The 23116-nt window shown below is 46.4% G+C and overlaps 3 protein-coding genes across 4 annotated transcripts; all 3 read right to left on the bottom strand.

Moving 5' to 3' along the window:
- Positions 1-43: 43 nt before the first annotated feature.
- On the bottom strand, positions 44-6029 carry stxbp2 (syntaxin binding protein 2). The gene is made up of 19 exons (XM_049745491.2): positions 5882-6029; positions 5161-5210; positions 4991-5072; positions 4741-4817; positions 4565-4640; positions 4375-4478; positions 4110-4261; positions 3958-4042; positions 3311-3441; positions 3147-3254; positions 3012-3069; positions 2851-2916; positions 2673-2753; positions 1769-1910; positions 1605-1711; positions 1381-1479; positions 1215-1300; positions 613-770; positions 44-508 (listed from the first exon to the last, which is right to left on the bottom strand). Exons 1-19 carry the CDS (start codon positions 5919-5921, stop codon positions 393-395), a joined length of 1818 nt encoding a protein of 605 aa, XP_049601448.1. The 5' UTR covers positions 5922-6029; the 3' UTR covers positions 44-392.
- A 163-nt stretch (positions 6030-6192) lies between these two features.
- On the bottom strand, positions 6193-7203 carry pet100 (PET100 cytochrome c oxidase chaperone). Its single transcript, XM_049745667.1, has 4 exons — positions 7035-7203; positions 6817-6903; positions 6693-6725; positions 6193-6469 (listed from the first exon to the last, which is right to left on the bottom strand). Exons 1-4 carry the CDS (start codon positions 7059-7061, stop codon positions 6380-6382), a joined length of 237 nt encoding a protein of 78 aa, XP_049601624.1. The 5' UTR covers positions 7062-7203; the 3' UTR covers positions 6193-6379.
- An 809-nt stretch (positions 7204-8012) lies between these two features.
- On the bottom strand, positions 8013-22879 carry brd4 (bromodomain containing 4). 2 transcript variants are annotated; one of them, XM_049745390.1, is made up of 19 exons: positions 22749-22879; positions 15847-16228; positions 15430-15567; positions 15218-15353; positions 14813-15153; positions 14004-14387; positions 13798-13926; positions 13352-13582; positions 13044-13270; positions 12640-12965; positions 12467-12562; positions 12024-12395; positions 11109-11936; positions 10918-11024; positions 10658-10808; positions 10447-10571; positions 10144-10349; positions 9694-9976; positions 8013-9548 (listed from the first exon to the last, which is right to left on the bottom strand). In XM_049745390.1, exons 2-19 carry the CDS (start codon positions 16102-16104, stop codon positions 9480-9482), a joined length of 4407 nt encoding a protein of 1468 aa, XP_049601347.1. In that variant the 5' UTR covers positions 16105-16228; positions 22749-22879; the 3' UTR covers positions 8013-9479. The 2 variants fall into 2 exon arrangements, with proteins under 2 accessions (XP_049601347.1, XP_049601346.1); XM_049745389.2 differs by lacking the exon at positions 22749-22879 and adding an exon at positions 19694-20376.
- Positions 22880-23116: the final 237 nt, after the last annotated feature.

Below are 23116 nucleotides of genomic sequence, written 5' to 3'. Positions count from 1 at the left end.
CTCTACGTGGTCGGCAGAAGGCGCAAGCTAATGACAATCAGAGCAGAGTAAATATTGCTTCTTTTATTACTTCTTTTATACATGACAAAGACACACCAAATTCCAGCATTAGAATTAAATCATGTGCAAGGATATCAAAGACAGCAGTTGCCATTAGATTTACCGGAATAAAGTGAGATGGGGGGTTAATTTAAGGTACCTTCAAAGGTTCATACAGTGACATCATTCACGGGCTGATGAGGCTAGGAGGCATTAAAATACTTTTATATGAGCACAGAACTAATTGCAGAGCAAACTATATAAACAATACTAAGAAAGAAAAAAAAGTGATCTTCATGTGACGTACTTATGTAAAACCCGGAGCCAATCAAAAGAAAGGAAAGGTTCTTCCTTCATTGTAGCCGCCCACTGTTGGGATCCGCGTTGTTTTCGCAATCTGGATTCGGAACCTGATCGAGACTCTTGAGGTCGTTGAGGAAAACGGTTGGAGTAAGGATGTGAGAGGAGCCTGTCAAAGATTGAGTGAAACAAAAGTAATTTACAATGCTAAGCTAATGAACAAATGCGTGGTTTTTTTTTTTGGACGCTGGTCTGAAATAAAACAACGCTTACCAATCACAACCTCCCATTTGCCGGCATTGGCTCGGGTGACTTCGTAAGCGGCGCGCATCTCCGAGTGGGTCACCCCGCCGATGACAAAAATAATGAGCCTGGGTCCGGTGTGATACTCTGTTGGAGGTCTGTTGTTGTGCCACTGGCCCAGACGAGCACTGCATCAAAAACAACAAGAACTGGCGCCGTTACATAAATCAGAAATGATAACTTGCACTTGAACAGCCGGAGTCGTTTTAATGACTACTCAAGATTGATTTTGTGCACTTTGCGAAAGAGGAAGGACACGAGCAGATTATGAGCTGAACCCGCCCAGGTTGCAAAAATGGGAATCCCCGGCAGGATTACAGCAGACTTAATTTCACCTTTTAAACCTTTGACTCACTCCCGCTATTTTCCCCAAAGAGCTCCACTTGGATTTAGTTACAGGGATAAAGGCTTTTATCTGACAAAAATAATCTGTCTGTGACCGCTCGTTTAGTTTGTTTAAACACAAATTTCTAGGAATGTTCTAAAAATGGACAAACGGATCATGAGGCTGACAATTATGAAGATCAGCGGTTTGAATTTCAATTTAGTTTTCGTGACCTATAATAACCTACCTGACTGCCGTGTGAGTGGTACTGATGGGGGCGGGGTCCGAAATGAAGGGCCAGTTGCGCTTGTCCAGCTTGTCTTCGATGGCGTTCTGATGGAAGCGACTTAATTAAGACTTTGTGCTTTGTCAATTATTGACAAAAAAAAAAAAAGCAATGAAAATTCTCACACCTCCATGACATCCTTGAGGATGGGCGTCCATCTGGAGAGCTGGTACGTGCTGTCGGCGCGCTGTTTGCGATCGGGCAGAGTCACACCGGCATTGACTCCCTAAACACATTTGGTGCAAATTGAGTGACTGGCATATCTGGAACTAACGTAGATTTAATAAAATAAAAATATAAAATAAAAAGGCAGTGTATTTTGAGTTTCCCACTATCGCCGTAAATAAATACCCCAGCGATGATGTTACAGCCCAGGTTCTGGAAGTTGGTGATGATGTTTCTGTCGGCCGTCACGTTGGCATGCTGGATGAGTTTGTCCAGGTTCTCCTCACCAATGCCTGCAATCCATCACATCAGCCACAGTTCCGATTTATAAAAAAAAGGAGGGGTTGCACCTTTTTTTTTGTGGAAGATGAAGAGCAGGATGATGCGGATCTTGTTGTAGGCTGAAACGTCGTTGTCAAGGAGTACGGGCACGATGCTCTTCATGGCGTCTTTTAGAGGCTCCCCCTCTGCATTAGCGCCCATCACCAAGTCCTGTGAAGAGAGAGACAGGGAAACTAACAAGAGGGATAATTATGGGCTCATCTTTGGCTGCCAGAGCTTTGTAGAAATTGGCAAAGTCCTTTACGCATGTCATTTATAGACCACACGGCAGTGAAAACCAAACCTCACTGGCCTTTTGGACCTTGCTGTCCTCATTAAAAGCCAAAACAAGCCAGCGGGATTTACAAGGTGGTGGCGTTGAAAGTCTCTCGTGACCAAGTAATGCATCACTCAGAAAAAAAGGACATGAGTCGGTATCTTCTGTCTGGACACTTAACCGGGTCTCAGGCCCGGACAGTGGTGTTATCCTATCCCTGATAAATCTAAGCCACAGTGCTTGGAAGGCTTTGTACATCGCCATGTCATTAAACGCGTCGGGACATTACAGCTTGCTTGCCAGTGGCATCTGAACATTCGCACTCGGGACGCCAAATTCTCGTATCGCGTAACCGATTTACGGTAACGCATCCCTGCCGATCCCTTCCGCTGATGGAAATATCTTGGCTTTGTTTTCAAAACCTACTAAGACCAGTGCTGATAGGTTTAATGGTCCGGGCTTCCCTTCCTATGTTGGGAGGATCAACGGTCCATTAACCTTCTATTTATAATGTCAGCTACAAAGTACTCTGTGACCAGATGTGGCGAAAGATGACCTCTGCAATGTTACAAAAATAGCAATTACAATAATATGTTGTTGATTTGATCGTCAATTAATTGTGGCATCTCTAAAATTGAGACTGACGAAACGCTGACCTGTTCCACTTCGCAGAGCTTATCAAGGGACGCCTTGAATTTCTTCATACAAGCTTCGGCCAAGTGCAGGTGTGTGGAGTACTGTCACAAAACAAACACGGTCATTCAAAACGCAGCACTAGTGACAAGAAAATACATTTACTTAATGATTAGACATAATAAAAAAAAATTTGCTTACCATACTCAACTCCTTCTGATACTGTGGCATCTTCTTTAACATCTGCGAGAGATCTTTGATGTTTGCCTTTTGTGCAAAAAAATAAGAGAACCATCAAAATAGCACTATTAACAAATTAAATTGTGTGTATAATAACAACAAAAGGACAAAGACAGCCATACATTGTCAGTGCACATTCTCTTGCTTTCACAAAACGTGTTCAGCAGCTCCGTCACTTTCCTACAACAACAACAACAAAAAAATCAATGGAAGGAAGTCAATTGACGAGGTGTGTGTTTGAGTCCCGCCATACTCACGTCGAGACATCGGCAATGTGCAGATGTCTGAGTTGGACCCAGAGCTCATCGTCTTCATCCAGCAACACTTCTCTCTCTTTGGCGTTCCCAATGCCGGTCGTTTGATAACTATTCAAAAAGAGTTTAAGCAAACAATACGCAGGGAAATTAAACATTTCACTCACGTGTATATGTCCTTTTCGATGTCCAGCAAATCGTAGGCCATAGCTTGGAAGGTCAGCTCGTGCAGGAGAGGCGAGATGGGATCGAAGCCACGGTCCACGATAATGAGCTGCGAGCGCCCCTTGTTTACTCCCTGAAATAAACCGAGAAATGGGATTAACACAACATTAATTCAAATATTTATTTTTATTCCGCCATGCAATCCACATTTCATTGTCTGTGTGCGTATGTGGGGAGGTTAGATTTTCACACCGATGCCGTATCGTAGGGGTTATGTTTTTGGCTACATGGGTTGATGGTGGACTAACATGCGTACGAACTTTGAATGCCCTTGAATTCTTTTCCTCTCATGCAACATACTGAATATTCTCAAGGCAACACCAAACAACCAAAGAACACAGAAAAAATAATACATGCCTGATGAGATTCATCCCGGAGCTAGGAAAAGGTGAGCTGAGAGAAAGAAGAAAATAGGGGAAAGCAGCAGTGAAGGAAAAAAAAGATACCCACAACCTGTAGAGGTGAAAAGCTGCAGCATCCTAATGTATGTATACACTCTTATATGGAAAAAGATGCTAGAGAAGAAAAAAAGGAATAATGATTCACTTGTGTACAACATGTTAAAGAGGAGTAAGTGAAGGGCTTGAACCTCTCCCATGCTTGGGTTGTCCGCTTTGTGAGCATTCAGATGCTGGTAGACCTCTTCGGCCAGTTTGGCGGTCCTATCCGCTCCGCTACGGGGACACGAGCAAAAATGAATGAGTGTTTTTGCTTATATGGAAGCGACAAGGAGGTGCCTACTTGCGATATCGGATGGCGGGGTACTCCTTGAGCGTGTCGCATAAGGTAGCGATCTGCTCGGCGAGACTCTCGATCATTTTGTCTCGAGTCTCTTTGTTGGATTTGGGGCTGTAGAAGGAATGGAAGGAGGTTTGGTGATCCAGGGAGAACACCTGCCGAGAAGACGTGGAACAAGAATGATTTTCGAGAGTGAGAGTAAAAATAGATATTTGAAATATAGTTTTGTTGTTCAAGTAGGATTTTTTTTTTCCCTGAAAAATCCTACCTGAGACTCATACGGCAAGAAAGCGACGTTAATCTCTTTTAACGTCTTGGTGGATTTGGAGACTCTTGATCTTGCAATTTCATTGAAAAGATTATCAGGGCAAGCTGGTGGAGTCAAAAATAAATAAAAACATAAAATAACCTGGGTGAGCATTTTGATTGTTTTGGAACACATCGAAGCGGTATCTTACTGTCTGTGAAGAAGACGTGGGCTGCTTTGTACGTGAAGGCGGAGTCCTTGAAGTCGTTAATGAGAGCCCGAACAGACTGAAAGTTAAAGTCTTTGTTATCGCTTCATGAAATCAACGTACCCTTTTTTTGGGTAGTTTGTGAGTATAAATAATTTAAATTTATTTAGTAAGCAGACCTTCTCCACCGGTGAGATCAAATATATGGCTTCCAGGCAGGAGATGGGTTCCCTGCTTTTATAGAGGTCCTCCACAACTGAAAGCACACGAGACCTCAACAACCGCGCAAAAAAGGATGAAGCCATCAGTATGAAATCAATTTAGATACGGATTACTTCATCCCGAGGACAGGAATTATGTCAGGCATGGTCATATAAATACTTTGCACTCAGCAGGACACATGACCAGATTTACACACAGCATACTTACTAGTGACCCCTTCTGCCAGAATGTCTGACATCTTGCAACAAGATGACAGAATCCGCATGCTCATGTGGTCCACGATAAGAACCTGAAGCCATTGATTAAAAAATAAATAAATGTAATGAGCCTTTCCGTCTCAGACACTTAGTTGTGCATTATATTTGGACAATGTTTACCTTCCACTCTCCATCCTTTCTTACACTCTTGATGACACCATTTAGGATTTCTGTTGAGATAAACACAGAGATTATAAGATTGCAGAACTTGAGATGCTCTGAACCACTTCCTCCTGTTTTGTGACATTTTAAAAGAGGTTGCAACAGAACATTAGTTGTGAATCCTTTGCTATAAGCAACTGCATCATTGAGTTATAGTTTGACTGTAAATGGAACCCAAAAAAAAAAGAAAACCCAACTCGGCAGATTGTGGTTGTTTAATTCATAAATTATTAATTAAAGCGTTGTTTTTTTAACGAGTTAATTAAAAATACAAGTTACACAAAATCTAAATCGTGATATATGTTTAAAATTAGCTAAATTTCAATAATTATTACGTGTAGTCGATGGGAAGGAAAAACTTGCCAAACTTCCCTATTACGTAAGCTAGCTATCATTAGCCTTCATCTGCATCAAGTGCTCAACGGCCAAGAAATAAAGTTGCTATTGAAATTTTTCACAAAACAATATTTTGGCTCCTTGCTAATTACGTCGCCCGTGTGACATTATCTCTATTTGACGTTTTAATACAGATTTTAGCCCGGAAACACATTCGAGAAACAAATTTTGTTCTCGGACGTCACGTTCACTTCCCGATTCATCCCACGAAAATTCACTTTGAGCACGTAAACTAATATGTTACAATTGGAGACAGTTCGAGAATATAATATGCGCCACTTACTTTCGCCTACGATTGTTTTTAGCCCAATCGGTGCCATCATCAGCAGTTGGTTAACTTGTGTCACTGTTGGCCACTTCCTTGTTGTTAGTCTGACTACCTGCTTGTCATAAAAATTTCCTACGGAAATAGTGACCCCTACAGTCTACCAATAGTATAACACACGGCTCACCCAAATCTCAATATGTTCAAACGTTACATCAGGAAAAATAGACCTGTGATGATAGTCTTATTAAAATGTATTTATTAACTTATCATTAAAAAAGCTTGTCACACATGATATGATGCAATTTAAAAATGAAATACACCAAACATCAAAAAGTTGAACAGCATTTATAGTCTGTGAATCATTATATAAATCATAATTACATCACATGAACATGCTGTCAAAGTTCAATGGGAAAATTATTATAGAAATGAAAATCGCCCCGTTCCATTCATTCTTGCCTGATACAACACAAAGAGTTATGGTATAAATATATTTTTGGGGGGGCAACAACTTTAATTCTCTGACTCCAAAGAGAGTCGTTTCATTCGCTGCTGCTCATTTCGTGCTCGAACTTTCTCCTTGAAGTCCTCCAACTCTTTTCTCTGCAAGTGAACATGACAAACGTTAGTCGGAATCATGTAACTTTTGATGATGTTCTAAAGTTGACGGGAACCCCCCAAATATAGAACTAAATGGAGGGGCAAGGGTACAAACCCAAAATGATGGTCACAACTAACATCCTACAATGCAAATCAATTTTTGACAGATTTCTTTACCACATAAGAAAACAACTAAACGTACAAATGAAATGTAAATGAATCTTACTTGAATTCCCTCGTCAGCTGGGAAGATCTCCCTCTGCATTAAAAAAAGAGAAAGCTGGATCAGTTTTACGTCACCAGTTTACGGCATTTTCCAACTTTGTGTGAAATTAAACTACGCTACAAACCTTCCGCTTTACGATGTATTCCTCAAAATATTCTGCTTGATTCGAGATCCAAAACATAGTAACAGGGAAGGATATATACAGCACCATCTATTCCGCAACATAAAAAAAAAACACAAGCATGTCAGTCAGCAGCCTTGACTATGACTTGAACCAAAACAACACCGAAATCGTCAGTCCTTAAAGAGTAACGGTTTTAAAAAAAAAACGGCTCAACTTACTTTGAACATCTCTATTTTTACGCCCATTCTGACGTAAAATTTCACCACGGTAACTGAAGCGTTACCTAAATTTGAGCTGCAGCCGAAGACCTTCACTGGAGTGTCAACCTAGCTAGCTAGCTGCACCGTTGGTGCATTACGCTAACACGGCACCTACCAGCGGCGTTGCTGACCTTCAAAATAAAAGCATAATCATTGGAAGATATGCAGTGATCCCTCGCTACTTCCCGTTTCGTTTATCGTGGCTTCACTACATCGCGGATTTTTTTTCCAAAATAAAAAACAATTTAAGTCAAAATAAAACTTCTAAATTGAGGAAACATGTGTCTAACCTTTAAGACAATGTAGTATTGCTCCAAATGTTCGTTTACGTTCCTTTAGAAGTCCGTTTTTGCGTGTTAGCAGGATCGCGAACTAGCATATTTCCGCTAACTCGTTAGCCTGCCCAGTACTTCTTGTTGGTGACCGTACTTTGCGGATTTCACCTATCGCGGGTGGTTTTTGGAACCAATTATCCGCGATAAACGAGAGATTACTGTATATTAGGCTTAAAAATGACCATGTATAGCAAGCACAAGACAGATTTTTGTTTACTTTGTTTTTATTGTTTTCTATAAAAAAAAGAGATGAGTTTATTTAATGATCAGAACAGACTGAATCAAGAGATCTCGATAGACCACTCACATAAAAGCAAACAATAAATTGAGGACATTGTGAACAATCCCCTCGCCCACCCACCCCTCCAAAAATCGCATGAACGCATGTAACAAAATAAAATACCTGAATAAAGCAAACTCTTGGGCTGAGTCAGCACATTCTCCATAGAACACATGGCACGACAGTTGTGAAATGAGGAGAGCGAGCAAAACAAAAGCCAACGAGTTCAGTTTTTTCATCCTTTCAAAGCCAGACGTGGTATATTCTTATACGGTGGACTTCATTGGGAATTAATAAAAGGTGACTTAAGCACAAAAAATGTTCTCCTGAAGTACTGTTTATTCTTTTCAATAGAACGCAAATATGTTTAAAAAAGTTATAAACACACACAACCGCGCAGCCACTCAAATGTACACAAACACACATGGGCAGAATCCAAAGCAAAATGTGTCTACGCCGAGACTAAAACGAGAGCAAAGTCCAGCCACATTTAAAATCCCAAATGTCGGGTCAGATATAAAACGTCGTTTTTTTTTCGCTTTTTGTGTTCCTCTTTTATACACAAACTTGTTGGAAAAACAAAAATAATGACATTCACTCAAACTCACCTATTCAGATATTACACTCTAGCCCCGCCCCCTTCGAGTGTAACAAGCGAAAGGAGAATTACAATACAATAGTAATAATAATAATAAAATTAATACAGGCACTGGAGAAAAACAAACACCAGGAGAGACAACGTCATCCCAAAGAAGTCACGTCCACTAATAATAACTAAAAATGGGCTCCTATTAAGTCTTTTTTTTAAACTTGTAAAATAGAGAATGTGTCCGAGTGAATCCAGTAGTGTGACTGCCGATATGGAGTACAAGGAAAGCGCTGCAAGCTTTTTGTTCTGTAGTGAAACCACCATTGTAATAATAATAGCTGAAGCTCTGGAATATCAACCTCTGTGTCCTGTCAGTGATTTCAAAATATGACTTCAACTGTCTGTTAATTAAATACTTGCTGGAGCTATGATAATGCATATATTTTTTTAAAAATTTTCATCTAGCTACCTATGACGTGACGAGGACCGAGCATAAAAAGTTGTTTGGCATAGAGATGCGTGTGTCTGTGTGTGGAGTGTGTCGGTAAAGTCAAAATAAAAGCTCCAAAATAAAGAGTTATTGTAGTATAAGAAAATACTTCTTTACAGTAGATACTAAGAGAATGACTGCTCCTACATGTCGTAGTTGTTTGTAGTAAATGTCATTTTTCAACTGTATATGTGTGTGTGTGTGTGCGTGTGTGTGTGCAGGCCACAGAACCTCCTGGTCTTAAAGAGAGAGATGTGTAAGGCAAAGTGTACCTTCTCTATTGAGAGATAGACATGTTTTACAGTGTGGAAGCCCCCACCCTCCCTCCCTCCCTCCCCCGCCCGCCCCGCTCATCTCATGTGTTCACATACAACAAACATAAAAAAAAACGAGCAAATCTTGTTGTCCACTTCAGTTCCAGAAACAAGCGTGCTCCAGTCTTGTGTCAGTAAAGAATCAGAGCTTCGAGTTCAAATTATTGTTGTCGTTACACCCCTCCACCCCCCCGCAAGATGGCGGAGGCAAAAAAGGCAAAGAGTACCAACATGGCGTCTTTTTCCCAAAGGGAGGTGATGATAAGGATGACGTGACGTCCCTCTTTAAAAAAGTTGCTTGTCCCCTCTTTTTGTGTGTGTGTCAGGAGGGAGGGGGGGTCTTGGTTTGCAGTTTGTTTCCTTTCCTTCTCCTTGTCTTTCCATTCCTCATCTCCTCAGAAGATGTTCTCCTCAAAGATCGCCATTAAGTCACTTTGGAAATTCATGTCAATTGTTGCTGCCATCTGGGGACAAAAAAATGTTGCAATGTTATGAGAATGACGTCGTATTACGAGAAAAGACTTCTTGCAAGTGCTAAAAATTGGAACTATTTGAGGAAAAAATAAATTCCAAAATGAAGACAGATGCAACAAAGATTGTTTTTCTTACCGCTTCTCGCCGCCTCCTCTCCTGCTCCCGTCGGCGGGCCATCTCCCTCTGTTGGTCGAGTGGGCTTTGGACGGCGGTGGTCTGAGGCGGCGTGGGGGGCTGCGGTGGCGGCTGCTGCTGCGGCGGCGGCTGCAGCTGCTGGGGGGGCGTTCGGATCACAGCTGGCGGAGGCTCGGGCTGCTGTGGGGGCACTTGGATGTGCTGCTGCTGCTGCTCCAGACGCCTGCGCGGTTCCTCGTGCACCCTCCTGCTCGTCTCCAGGATGTCGTCATCATCTCGACCTCTGAAAGATTCGCCATCACAACTTGTTTAGATTTGGATGATATTTCACTCAACACCGTTTGTTGCTGACGTCAAATTGTAGTGTTGTAATTAAATGAGCCACTAGAGGGCGCTCATGTCATCTTTGTCTGTTCGCGATGGCAAATGCTTTCAAAACGCTTCACTTGCCGAAGTTTGTCCTGCTCTCGGCGCATTCGGTCTTTTTCCGCCTGCTCGGCTTGCGCTTTCAGTGCCTTCTCCCGCTCCTCCTTCTCGCGGGCGGCCCGGCGGAACTGCTCAAAGCTGTCGCTCGATGACTTGACGGCAGACATGGGCGTCGATGTGGACTTCTGGGCAAGACTGGCCCATGAGCCCATGTTCTTCAGTTTCACATCCTAACAGAATAAGGCAAGATTTGTGAGTTGACCGTTTGAGGACAACTGGCACCAAGGCCCACTATTTGTTATTCATTTTTTAATAGCTGTTACGTACCTTTTTGGGTGCAGAGGGTGCCTTGGACTCCTGCTTGAACTTCTCCTTGTCTTGCAGGGAGGGTGGCGGTATGCTGGGCTCAGAAGAGCGGATGACAGGCCGAGAGCTGTCCAAGGACTTCACATCTAAGCGAAACGAGCAGGCCCTCGCTCAATAAATGGGTCAAGTTTTGAAGGAAAGGAGGGGGGGGGGGGGGGTTAACAAGTCTTACTCTGTTGGCCGAGGCCCGGCTGAGTGGGCTTGCTGTCGAGATGCTTGTGATGCTCGGGCCTCATGGCTGGGTTGAAAGGCTCTCCTCTCATCACGGGTGAGGGGGGAAGTTTGTCGTCTTTGAGCGCTACTTGATTGCCGGGCACCCTCGGCTGCATTGCAAGCACAAGCGCCATCTTTATAACATCATGTATCATATACATTCTGCCCCTAAGAAATCATCTTCAGAATGTTCAAATAATTTCTGCAGGTCGTTCTCACCTTTTTGGACTGCATATTGTGAGGCGGAGACTGGTGAGACACGGGCGGGTACTGAGGAAGTTGCGGGGAATGCATCATTAGAGGGGATGGGTTATCCCTCATGTGACCTGTCAACACACACACCCAAAAAAAATCAGAACTTTCTTAAGCCGGTGTGTTCGCATTGTTTGGTTTACCGCCTCGGCGCTCACCTCCGATGAAAAGGTCCGGCTTGGGCGGCCGAGGGGACAGCTGCTCCGGGGGCTGGATGATCTGCTGTGCTTTGTTGCCGGTGGCCATGGCCACCTTGTGTGAAGGCCCCTGAGGCTGACCGATGAGCGTGGAAACCTGCTGATAGTTCAGCTGCTGCTGTTGCTGCTGCTGTGGGGGCGGCGGCGCTTGCTGCTGAGGCTGCGGCGGCAGGTGGCGACTCTGGTGGAGGGACATCTGCTGGGACGGGGCTTGATGCGGCAGGGCTACCGGAGCCTGCACCTGAAGCGGGAGCTGGGGAGTGGGCAGCGTGGCTTGGGAGGAGAGTTGGGGTTGGCTCTGGATTGACTGGAGCAGAGACGACTGTTGTCCCACTTGCTGCTGCTGCTGCTGCTGACGAGCCTGCGCCTGGAGCGACTGCAAAGACTGCTGGGGCTGACGGGCTTGTTGGAACTGCTGCAGGTACAATTGCACTTGGTTGAGGGGCGCCGAGGAGCCCGACTCGTCGTCGTCCTCCAGCAACATCTGGGGAGGCTGGGAAGACAGCAAGCCTTGCGGCGTGAGTGTGGGCGGGGACAGGGGCCGCTGATGCATGGGCTGAGGAGGGTGGAGGATCTGCGGGGGAAGCTGATGCGGCGGAGGGGCCGACTGGGGCTGGAGAGGGGGATGCTGCAACGCAGGCTGCTGCAATGTCGGCTGCTGCTGCTGCAACACTGGCTGCTGCTGGGGAGGCGCTGGCTGCTGCTGCTGCTGCTGGGCTAGTTTGGGATGAAGAGGCGCTGCCTTGTGACTCGGTCGAGACGGCTGCTGAGGCATGGAAGTGTGCAAGGCTAAAAGACAAGAAATAAAAAGATCGCGTCAACAGACAGACAGGGTGTTCCCAAATACAAGGTCCATAATGTGTCATGTCACCCTACCTGGAGAGGGCAGAATGGGATGGTTGAGGAAGGGGTGCGTCTCAGGGGACACCGGCCCGGCGCTGTTGGCGCTGAGCTGAGGTGGGGCGGAGGACGAGGAGTTTCCCGCATGGTGGGAAAGATGCATGAGGGGCTGGCCGAACGACGGCAAGGGATCGAAGCTGTTCTCCAGCATTTGGGAAGACTCCAGGGCGGCTACGGGAGGGGGCATGTAGTCCAGAGGAGGGGGGGGCTGATGCTGCTTCATCGGAGGCTGAAAAGCCGCCACTTGCGGATGAAGCGCAAGCTGAACGGGGGCGCCCGGCATGTGCGAATGCGTCTTCTTGCTCTCCTTCACAGGTTGGGCCTTCTTCTTTAGCGCTTTCATCATCCCTGAAATGAAAATGAGGAATTCAGTTGTAGGTTTGTTGAAGAAAGTTCAATTCCAACTCAAAGGCACATACCCGGAGCTTCGGTTTCGCTATCGGAGCTGGAGCCGCTGCTGTCTGAAGAAGATCCCGGCTTTTTGGAAGAAATCATAGACTCCAGAGATTTCTCAGCTGCAAAACAATCGCGTGTGAATCTCCATGTCCAAACACCACTGTGATAAGACACGGACGGAAAGAACAAATCTGACCTCCGCCCTTCTTTTTCTTGCGAAGGCACGTGGACACGTATCGCTCCAGCTCTCGCAGCGTGGAAGGCTTGAGCGTCTCAAAGTCAATCTCGATCTCGTCGGGGTTGGAGTTCTTGAGCGAGGGCTCTCTCGACTGGATGATGTGGACCACGCGGCCCAGTTTGTCGCCGGGAAGCTTATTGATGTCCAGACTGAGTTGCCTCTTCTCTTCGTACGTCATGGGCTTGCATTTCTCCGACGAGGCCGACGAGCCCGCCGGGTCGTCTTCCAGGCCGAGGATGGGCGGAAGGTTAGGGGGCTGGATGTTTTTCATCGCCTCTTTTTTACTATGAACACAACGCAGATACATATGATTAATCCTCTCAAAGCGCCCCCTGGAGGCAGCGACACTCAAATAAACCCACCTGGATTTCTTCTTGGGAAGCTCTTTATTGTTATTTGTACTCGTCTTGGTCCTTTTCGACAGCTGCGAAACAGGTGCGGCATCCTGGATCTCCTCGACGAGGCTGGGCATGCCAACTTTCTTCTTGTGTTTCTCTTTCTTCTTCTCCTTCTTCTCCTTCTCTTTTCTCTTTGGTTTGCTGGCTTGAGGCTGGGAAAGAGCGGCCAGCTGCTCGTGGACGGCCTTCAGCTGCACAGAGACAAGGGGAGCGCGTGCTTATCACGAACGAGGACTGGCGGTGTAACCAAAGTGTCCTCGTTTGATGCTGACCTGCTCCTGGAGCTCCGCCAGCCGCTGAGCTCGCTCCTCCTCAGAGTCGTCGGTGGAAGACTCGGACTCGGAGGAGGAATCGCTGGAGCTGTCGGAGGAGGAGGCGACGCGGGCCATGGGAGGCTGGGGTTTCACCGGGGCGGGGTGGTGGAGCGGAGGTGCCGGGACGGAGGCGAGCGGCTTGGACTCGGGCTCATCTGGCATCTTGGCAAAGCGCATCTCAAACACATCCTAGAAAGAAAAAAAAAAAGGCGCAAAACAAATGATACTTTTGTTGTTTGAGTTTCAAACAAATTTTTACAAGCTGTTGGCTTGGCGACGATTCAATTTCCCTTGAAAAACCATTATGAGAATCTTTTACAAGCATGCTGCTAAGATAATCGTTTCATTGGAACCAATTATATGAAGCATTTAATAATACTGCCACACCTTTCCCAAAAACCTACCTGCAGCTTGCGTGCCATAGCCACCACCTCATGGTCTGGCGGATTATATTTATAGCAGTTGGAAAACATTAACCGCACGTCGGCAGCAAATTCCTGCGGCTCCCGGTATTGCCTGTTCTCCAGCTTGGCCTACGTAGAACAAAAAAAACAATTGAGGAAATGACCTGGAATGTGTGACGCAGCGCTTAGTCAAAAGCCAGGCACACCTTAATGGTGCTGAGGTCCATGGGATGTTTGATGATGTCGTGATAATCGTGCAGGCCGAGCGCGGCCACGTCGACGGGTTTGTAGAAGGGCCAGGCGTAGATGGTGTGCTTCTTGGACAACATCTCCCGGACCAGACTTAAGCAATAGCCCAGTTGATCTTGCGGGACGGGGCTGTGGCCGCTACTGGGCCCGCTCATTCCCAGGCCCATGGCTACTTGATGCTGCGAGTCGGGCGCCTCTTTCTTGATCAGTTTGGTGGGGCGGGTGCTCTCCCGCCTGGGCAGGGTCTTGCCCGACTTGGACTCGGCCGGCGAGGACTCGCTAAGCTGGTCGTTAGCGGTGGGTGTTGTGGTGTCCGCTTTTCTTTTCTGGCTCTTTCTTTGCTGGAGAAAAATGACAGGAGAGGGAAATTCACAGATGTATTCATGTTTTTTTTTTTATTTCAACTTTTTATTATTGGTCAAATTTGAATTCTGCTTGTGACTGAAGGTGCATTAGTTTTCAAATTAAGCACACAGGTTTGGGTGGAAATGGCTGTCCTCTCCTCCGTCCACTAGGAGGCAGTGTTGCCGCTGAACTGGAAAGGAGTCATGTTTTGTTTTTTGTTTAAAAATTGAAAACAAGCCATTCTTTCATCTTCTATTTTGTGTTGAACTCAAGTTGGGAAATAAGATAGAGTATAATTTGCCTAACATCTGCTATTATTTACTTATTTTATTTATTTCTCCCTCTCTGTTGCAAAACATTGATGTCGGCGAGATTAAAAAAAAAGAAAGTTAATGATTCCCGGCGTCGATCGCACACTCACTTTGGTCATGGTGATCGGGTTTTGCAGCATGGGGGCGGTGCTCTGGATGGACACTGGGGGAAGGGAGGTCTGAACAGGAGGAGGCACAGAGGTCATCATGGGAAGTTGAAGAGTGCAATCCAATTGGCCCAAAGCGTAAGGCGCTCCGAGCGGCGCCGCGTGGCCCGGTAACGTCGGGGGAACGTGGGACGGGAGGGCCTGCATTAAAGGCTGAGGAGGTAGTGAAGGCGGGCCCTGCACCGGTCCTCTGCTCTGAGCCACCGCCGAGAGGTTGGACAGACCTCGCGTTTGAGGGGTGGTGGACGAAGGGTCGATGATCGCCCCGGGTTTCAAGCTGAGACCTGAAGAGAGACACAGTTGAGGAAAAGCGACACGCGACGGTGACGCCGACTCAAAAACACGTACCGGTATCTCTCCGACCTCGGCCCCGGCCTTTCCCTGTCATGACTGCAATCTCAATTTCTTCCTGAGGCATGTCGGCGACCTTTTGGAGGAAAGCCTTCTCTAGCGCCTTGGCCATTAAGACGATGTCGTCCGAAGGCTGCAATGGCAGACAAACGGCGAGTCTGGTCAACTTCTTCACTTGTCGTTAGGGATCATGAGCGCCGCTGCAGTACCTTATTGTACATGTAGCAGTTGGTAAACATCTTGTTGAAGTCTTGGATACATTCTTGGGCATTCCAGTAGTAGCTGTTTTCAAGCCTTTTCTTGATTGTTCCCATGTCCATCGGACTTTTTATGATGGTGTAGTAGTCCTGCAAAATGCATCATTTGAGAAAAAAAACTTTCCAGTGGATGTTCCCCTTTCAATTATGTCACACCCGTGAGTAATCGTGTAAGGACCTTGTGACATCATCTCTGCAGAAAGTTCATCAAAAAGCATTTTGTTTGGTGAGGCTGAAGTGATGATTGACGTCGGTTAAAGTTTATCAGGTTTACTTTCCGGCTCGAGCAAGCAAACGAGGGCACAATAATCACCCGGATATTCGCCGTGGCGCCATTTTGTAGCACAAGAAAAAAAAGAGATGACTTACGGGCAGATTGAGTTTGACAGAATCGACCGGTAAATGGAAGGGCCAGGCGAACTGGTGCTTCCACAGGGACTTGACCACCACCTTGAGCAGGTACTGCAGCTGATTGGTCTGGCGTTTGGGCCTGTCAAGGTTGATGTATTCCGGGGGCGGGGGGTTGCCCACGCTGTGGGGATGCCCCTGGCCGCCGCCACTACTGCTACTGCTGCTCGACATCTGCGCTGCGTCCAGGCCGTCCCCCATCCTGACGGGGTTGGGCATGGGCTCGGGCCCCGGCGCGGGGGCAGGGGGAGCGCTGTTGGCAGTGCACCAGTTCAATCTTGGCCCCGGCACAGACTCCACTGACAGAGCACCACTGATCCCATTGCACTCCTCGCCGGACTCTCTAAAGGGGGGGCGGGCGGAGAAAAGAAGCCAGATGTTCATTTTCTTGGCAGCATTTCCGTTTATGTTGCCGCTAACAAATGTAATTAGCGTTTACAGTACAATTCACGACTCAAAGAGCCGATTTTAGCTCATCGGCGAAAGCAACGTCAAAGTGGAGCGTCGAGATGAAAAGATTAAAGCGGAAGCTGTTTCCACAAGACTTTAAGCTTCAACATTAGCCGTATTGTCTGAGACAAATCCCATTCTTGATGAGTCACTTAATGGGAACAGGGAAGCAGTTTGTGCAAACACATGACATGAGCTCGATCACCTCGGGGCATTCAAACACACAGCAGAGAATCTGACTATCTTGAGGTCACACATGATAAAAGCTAGAACTGAACGCAGCGTTCATGATTTGAAGTTTACTTGATTTTTTCCCAAAATGTTTTCTTAATGTCTTTCCTTAGATAAAGTTCAGAACGCATGTTGAGTGCTTCGTATGGCACGGTACACGAAAGGTCGTACGTACACAGATCAAAGACTAACCAAACATGCTTGTGGTAAATCCAAACTTCAGCAAACGCCCAGAGGTGCAAAAGTCATTAAAAAGGGAGGAAAATGGCCGCCGTTGCGCTCATGCATTTCAACACATTAAGGGGTCGCTCCAGGTCAAATTGAACATTATGTAATGTGTTTGTAGCTGGTTTGTTTCTGTACCGACGAGTCTGCTTGAAATCAAACCAGTTCTCCGGATGATACATGGGTTAGGATATTAATATCAACCGATGAAGGCGGGGAAAACTTTACAAATTCATCAAAAGTGAGCCGGCCAGCCTTACGCAAGCGTCGAACAAACGGCTAAATCCGATGAATCCTTGCGGGATAGGGTGACTAAACAAATGTGGCGCGAGTGTGCAAACAACATCTGTAGGGCAAAAGGGCAAGGTGAGCAATGCTCGGCAGCGTACTCGATTACAAATCCAGTCGTCCCTGCTAGTCTTTGAAATGTGCTTCAGGTTTCCTTTGGGGCGACAGAGTTCCACAAGGACAAAGTAAAACAGAAAAAAAAAAAAAGCCGTAGCCACAACCAATTGCTCGGCGCGCCAAACTCTTATCGTGCGAATAAATATTGCCAGATGGTACTCAGCCGCTCGTTAACATCAGCAACAACCGCCGTCGCTCGCGACAGTCTTTCACAATGAAAAGTGCAAACAAACTCGCGGAAGGCATTCATCAGCAATAAACGCACGAGCGTCAACTTAAACCTCCTGCAGGGTTACCGGCATCTGTCGCGGAGCCTGACTCGGAGAACGGCTCACAATATTTTCCACACCGGTGCACTTGAGGGACACGGGACGTTTATTTATATGAATGTATCGGTGATAGTATCGCTGGCGTCTGCCGCAATTCGATACTAAATTGTGTTTGACTATCGGATGACTCGCGTGTTGGCAGATCCATGTTTAGTTTTAATTTGAAAAGCCACACATTTTGAGGAGATCCAAACAGGAAACGTCGGCTTTTTATGACCATTTAACATCCCGTATAATTTAAAGAAACTAGACTGTAAACGATGATTACTAAGATAAACTAACAATCGCACCGGGCAGTAAAGTCGCCTTATGCGTTGAGGTTTCGCTTTGCTTACATACGATATAAGAAAACCCAAATCTCGGCCTAAGGACCAAGTAGCTCTCGGCCAAGTCGTCACACTCACTGCGGAGTCTGAGTGCTGAGTTGAAGTCATATTTCAAAGTGGGGGAAAAATGTTTACGGAAAAAAGAAACCAAATTAGCATTTCTTTAAAAGTCCTAATGGTGAAGGCCGAAGCAGAAACGGTTGTTGGCATGTGAGACTAATCAAGTGTGCAGAAGCACTAAAGTGAGGGCAATCAAAAAGTCCACTTCCTGCCACTTGCATGTCCTACATTGCCCCTTGAGTTCTGGAAGACCAGTTGACCTTTGACCTGGACATACATCACTGCAGACTGCTGTGGAATGTTGAAAAGAGCGGAAGGGGCTTTAAGTTCCTGGGGTTGTCTCACAACAGGAAATGTGCTGCTCTTGTGTTTGCCCTCACAGCGACTGCGGAGGAAAGAACATCGTGGCAAGATGTCTCCCGTCAAAGTCTCGATGAATCATTCATGCTCGGGTCGGGTCAAGCGCAGGTAAAGATGTCAGACAGCTCTCTAGTGTTAAGCCTAAAAGTAAATGCTTAAATAATTAATAGCGCTCAGGCGCCGAGCATCCTCGCTGATCCCAAAAGGCATTTGCCGCTTTCCTACAACTGAAACTGGGCTGCTTCTAACTAAAACGAATGCTGATAAAGCAATTTATTATTGATCTCGGTTAACGCATATGACCTTTGACCTTTGTAATGGGACTGGCCTTCGTGCTAAGTATGAGGAAGTTGAATTAATGACACTTCCAGTTATGTTAATATTTTCAACCGACGCTCCCGGGGTTATTTTTTTTACATCCAAACTCACCTTGTGTTCTAGAAATAAAAGTTCAGTTACGGCCCCCGGAGCGGTTATTTTGCAACCTCTGAGGGGAAGGAGCTGATGTTTGAATGAGAACAAATGGGGAGGGGGGCTATCAATCATTCCTTAACTAGGTCAATAAGTGGAATACAGGTGAGGTCATTACAAGGATTGAATTAGCGATGATGAAGTGATTAATCATCGGGACAATGATAAAGCGGGTGCAACCGTGAAATGCCAGATCTTAGCTTCGACATAATTTGCATATGGAAGGATTTACACCACCAGTATCAGTATCACTACCCCCCACCTTATTTCGGGGAGTGGAACATTTGCTCCTACCCAAGAATTACAGCTGCTTCGCCGCCTGACAGCGTCATGTTAGTTTTGTATGCAAATGAACCATCTCAAAGAGCTACTAAAAAAACAACCAAGAAAACGTTTGGATGACTGGATGATGTCCCGACAATGCAAAGGCGTGCGAAGTAATGCGTCTGCGTGAGTCAGGCCACGATAAGCCTCAAATGGGGCCAAGCGTGACTCAAGCAAAAGAAAATGAAGGCCCTTTCATGGTGAACTTCCAGCTGGCCGTGATCCGCCAGCCAAACTTCCATGAATCACACACATCCCCCTTCTTCCTCCGCCGCCATCCCCCTTCCCCCCACACACACACCCTCTCACACCAGGAGGTTGGTTCATGGCTTCTGGCAAAAAATAAAATCAAATGTGGAAAAACAACTGTCCTCTACATGAGAGTGTAAGAAATATCTCAAGAGGGGGTTGTCGGGCCATGTCAATACACGCTCGCCACATGACAGTCCCAAGCGCCGAGACTTCGGGCTGTTGCAATGTTGCCGTCCGTGTCTTCTGCATAACACGCTTTGCCTGGAACTGATTTCTTATGTAAGTTTCAAAAAGAAACCAAAAACAAATTGGGTGTAAGCTTCCTAAAAAAAGAGAGCCGTTCTGAGAAGAAGTTTGCCGCTCAATACAATTTACCTTTTCACCGAGACTGAATGTGCAATCTTTTCCAGAAGGGCATCCAGTTTTTGGAAATCCAGCAAATCGTTGGACTTGGCATGCATCTTGTAATCCATTTAGATCAACTCCAGCGCACGGAAACAAGCCACAATCCCCAAAAGAAGGGTTAAAAAGCGATTAGGAAACTTTGTTTTTCCTTTTCTGTCATCCAGAACGCAGATTTAAACTCGAGGCTATGGTGCGTATCCTAAAATCCCACAAAACATGATGGGTAAATCCATTGCGTAGTCCAAGTGGAGTTTTGAGAGGAGGGGTGGTGGGGGGTTGGCTGTTCCAGGAAAAAAAATAGCCCGGTAGACGGGAAGAGCTGGGTCGGGATCGGAGGAGAGGCCAGGCTAGGCGGCAGCCGGCAGGCTGCGTTAGCTGTGTGAACCGGTCTTCTCTCTGCCCCATCCCCCTCTCAGTAGTACAACGGCCCAGTTGCCAAAGGCTCTGCGCTCCATTGTGTCCTCTTCGGGGCCTCCCTAACTGAAATGAAAAGCAAGCGGCGAGCGGGGAGGCACGCAAGGCCGGCCTCGCGAGGACCCCGGAGAGACTCCGGGAGGAGGACTTTGATCGCCTCGCTCGCTCGCTCGCTGCCTCTCTAGCACGGACGGACCAGCGTGCAGTTTCTCAAGAGGAAAAATGGCTCGGCTGCTTCCTCATTCACCGGAGCCTCGGCCCACACACTCGCGCGCGCACACACACACACCCCTCCCTTCCTCTGGCTGCCATACGTGCTTGTTCATTCCACCCCTCCCCTGTTTCCCCATCAATAGCTTGAGGTCCTCGCTCGCTCGCCTCTCTCTCTCTCCCTCTGCCCGACTCCTCCACCTTTAACACCCCACCCCTTCCTGTCCTTGCTGCTGTCCGCTTCATGGTGCTCCACCCCCACTCGGTCTCTTCTTGGCAAACCAAACCACTTAAAGGATACCCATACCCACCGTGTGGGAGAAAATGTCATCAAAGTTGAGGCCACATGTGTTGTACGTGACAAGGCAGGTATGTGAACGATTAGGATCAAAACACAGAGAGACGCGGAACCGACACCAGTAATTAAGTGCGGAAGAGAGAACAAGAGCGAGGATTAAAGAAAATGATTACCCACTTTGGAGCGGAGATGGGAAATGCAGAGGTTGGGAAAGTTATTGGTGCAATACAATGCAAAAAGAGCACGTTTGAATCGCAATGCTACAAATTAGCACCAGTGGAAGCGCTTTTTTGACAACGCAATTTCTTGTTTGTTGTGCAACAGGGACACACAAACAACTTTGGACGTGGGGATGAAAGCCAAACATTCAGTAAGAGCCACACGCCATCAACGTTTGAGCAACGGACTTTGCTATAGCTGATAGCCACTCAATGTCCTGTTTGGATTAGTTGTCATTCGTACGCAAGTTGAAACGCACACCAACAGTTGAAAAGCCATAATTACAAGAACGGCCTATTTACTGTTTACTGGGTTTGGTCATGTGACATCCACAAGCTGTGTGATGATGTCATTTTCAGGCGACAGCCGCTGTTATCGCAAAAATGGTGCAGCGCAAAAAAAAAGACTGTTATGGATTAGGCCGGCCGGCTCATTTGTTCCCAGAACAAACTCTCCGTTTCATCTAGAGGTCACTCATATCTAGGCCAAAAATGTTTCCATGGCAACTGGAGAGCAGAACCAAAAACAGCATCATAACAGAGAGCTGGGGGGGGGGGGGCATAAAGCTAAGAAAAGTACGTCCTAAGCACACAAAATGATCACAGCTCGAGGTCTCCATCAAACCATACAAATGTTTACAAAGATTTTGAAAATGTACAATCAGTTCTTTGCCTAAAAAAACTCTTTCGCAGTGTACTTTGGGTCATTGTCCATCTGCACTTTGAAGTGCCATGCGATCCATTCCAAAACATTTGACAATTCAATCAACCTGCTGCTTTTTGTCCTATCATGTAACAGAACCGGTTCAGTTGGCAGCCATACATGCTCACCGAGTCATGGAACATCTGAGCAGCCAATTATCCATGCATGTACAAACTGTTAAAATTCCACCACCTTACTCTCTCAAATTAAGTCTTCAGTCAAGAACATTGACATCATACCAATGCAAATCCAATGTGGTGGCGTCTACTAGAACCGCGCGCTTACATTTATGGACCACCACATTGCGCTATTCCAGCAAAGATAAAAGAGATTAAAGTACAGTACGTGTGTATAATTCAAGAAATGCTGTTTCTAAGAATAGAGCACGGACAGTCTGCCATGTAACGGGCCTGGGCGCCGGGGGGCTGCTTGCACAGTAACATAAGTACACTCGATTGGGTTCGTCCATTATACTCTGTCATTATTAGCCACGCATGTCAAGTAAAGGAGTCATGAAGTGATTCGGTTAATGGGTAACGGCTAAGTAGTCGCCATCGTCGGCCAGCCTAATGTTAGGCCATCGGGCATGGATTAGAAGCAGTTTCGTAACGGACGTCCGAACACAAAGTGAAACCAGGCTTGCTAACACGTTTGTAGACATGACTATCCACAATCTTGACCGTTTAACAGATGACAATAAGACTACCGTCATTTTGCCTCACCTGCTCTGTTCTGAGCAAATTGCCACAGTGTAAACGTGCGCCATCATCACTGTGACGGCGTCACCGTCTCCCACAACACAAGACAGTCGACGAGCCAAGTAGCCCTTAGCCGCCGAGAACGGCGTTCGTAACAGCGTTTGGTGGGCTGCGGGTGGTACAATGGGGGCTAACGGTGTTTATTAAGTGGAAGGGGTGTCAGACGGACACACAAGTCAAGTGCGGTTATTGTGTCTTTTTGTAGACAAGTGCCAGCTAGCGTTTGGCTAATAAGCTAGCCTAGCCAACCGAAGCAGGCCCGCCGTGCAAGTCAACGCTCGCAACGGGCGCCGGCTATCAACGTCTCCCCTTTCCCAATTTAAGGCTTTTTACGCCGCCGTCGCCGTGTTCCACACCGATCACTGGCACAGTTGACGGACGCGACACAAGCGAGAGAATTAGAGGTTGAAACAATGGCCATTACCTGGGTTTATCAGGTTGCCAGGGCGCGCGGGTTCTCTCTCTCCGAGGACCATGAACACCTCTCCTTGTCGATGACGTCACGCGTCGGTCTTTTCGTCGGGGACGTAATGAGCGTGCTAGTCGACTGCTAGTTGAACAGAGTCACGTGTGACGTGCAAGTCAAACGAAAACAACAACAGAAATGGCAAAAATAAAAAAAGGGAAATTGATCGAGGGTAGTTTGGGGAACTTATTTGAAATGTTCACTTTGGAATGCGCTATATCAGCACATTTACTAAATAAATATATTAATCTGAGATGAGCGAAACAGGGAATCAACATGCAGAACAAAACTGTACAATTGCTTTAATTAATTGTTCCGTGCATATT

Source organism: Syngnathus scovelli, chromosome 16 (assembly GCF_024217435.2).
Source record: "Syngnathus scovelli strain Florida chromosome 16, RoL_Ssco_1.2, whole genome shotgun sequence".
Classification (NCBI taxonomy): Eukaryota; Metazoa; Chordata; class Actinopteri; order Syngnathiformes; family Syngnathidae; genus Syngnathus; species Syngnathus scovelli.
This window is presented reverse-complemented; position numbering and strand designations above follow the sequence as displayed.

Excerpts from the sequence above, each read along its gene's own strand:
- brd4 (XM_049745389.2), bottom strand. The coding sequence starts at position 19,791 with ATGGATTACAAGATGCATGCCAAGTCCAACGATTTGCTGGATTTCCAA. Across the intron at positions 13,271-13,351 it reads TGGCGGAGCTCCAGGAGCAG|CTGAAGGCCGTCCACGAGCA; the intron begins GTCAGCATCAAA and ends GTCTCTGTGCAG. Across the intron at positions 9,977-10,143 it reads CGAGAGCAGGACAAACTTCG|AGGTCGAGATGATGACGACA; the intron begins GCAAGTGAAGCG and ends CGAATCTTTCAG.
- pet100 (XM_049745667.1), bottom strand. The coding sequence starts at position 7,061 with ATGGGCGTAAAAATAGAGATGTTCAAA. Across the intron at positions 6,904-7,034 it reads TAAAAATAGAGATGTTCAAA|ATGGTGCTGTATATATCCTT; the intron begins GTAAGTTGAGCC and ends GTTGCGGAATAG. Across the intron at positions 6,726-6,816 it reads AATACATCGTAAAGCGGAAG|AGGGAGATCTTCCCAGCTGA; the intron begins GTTTGTAGCGTA and ends TTTTTAATGCAG.
- stxbp2 (XM_049745491.2), bottom strand. The coding sequence starts at position 5,921 with ATGATGGCACCGATTGGGCTAAAAACAATCGTAGGCGAAA. Across the intron at positions 4,262-4,374 it reads TCTTGCCGTATGAGTCTCAG|GTGTTCTCCCTGGATCACCA; the intron begins GTAGGATTTTTC and ends TCTTCTCGGCAG. Across the intron at positions 2,917-3,011 it reads AGAGAATGTGCACTGACAAT|GCAAACATCAAAGATCTCTC; the intron begins GTATGGCTGTCT and ends TTTGCACAAAAG.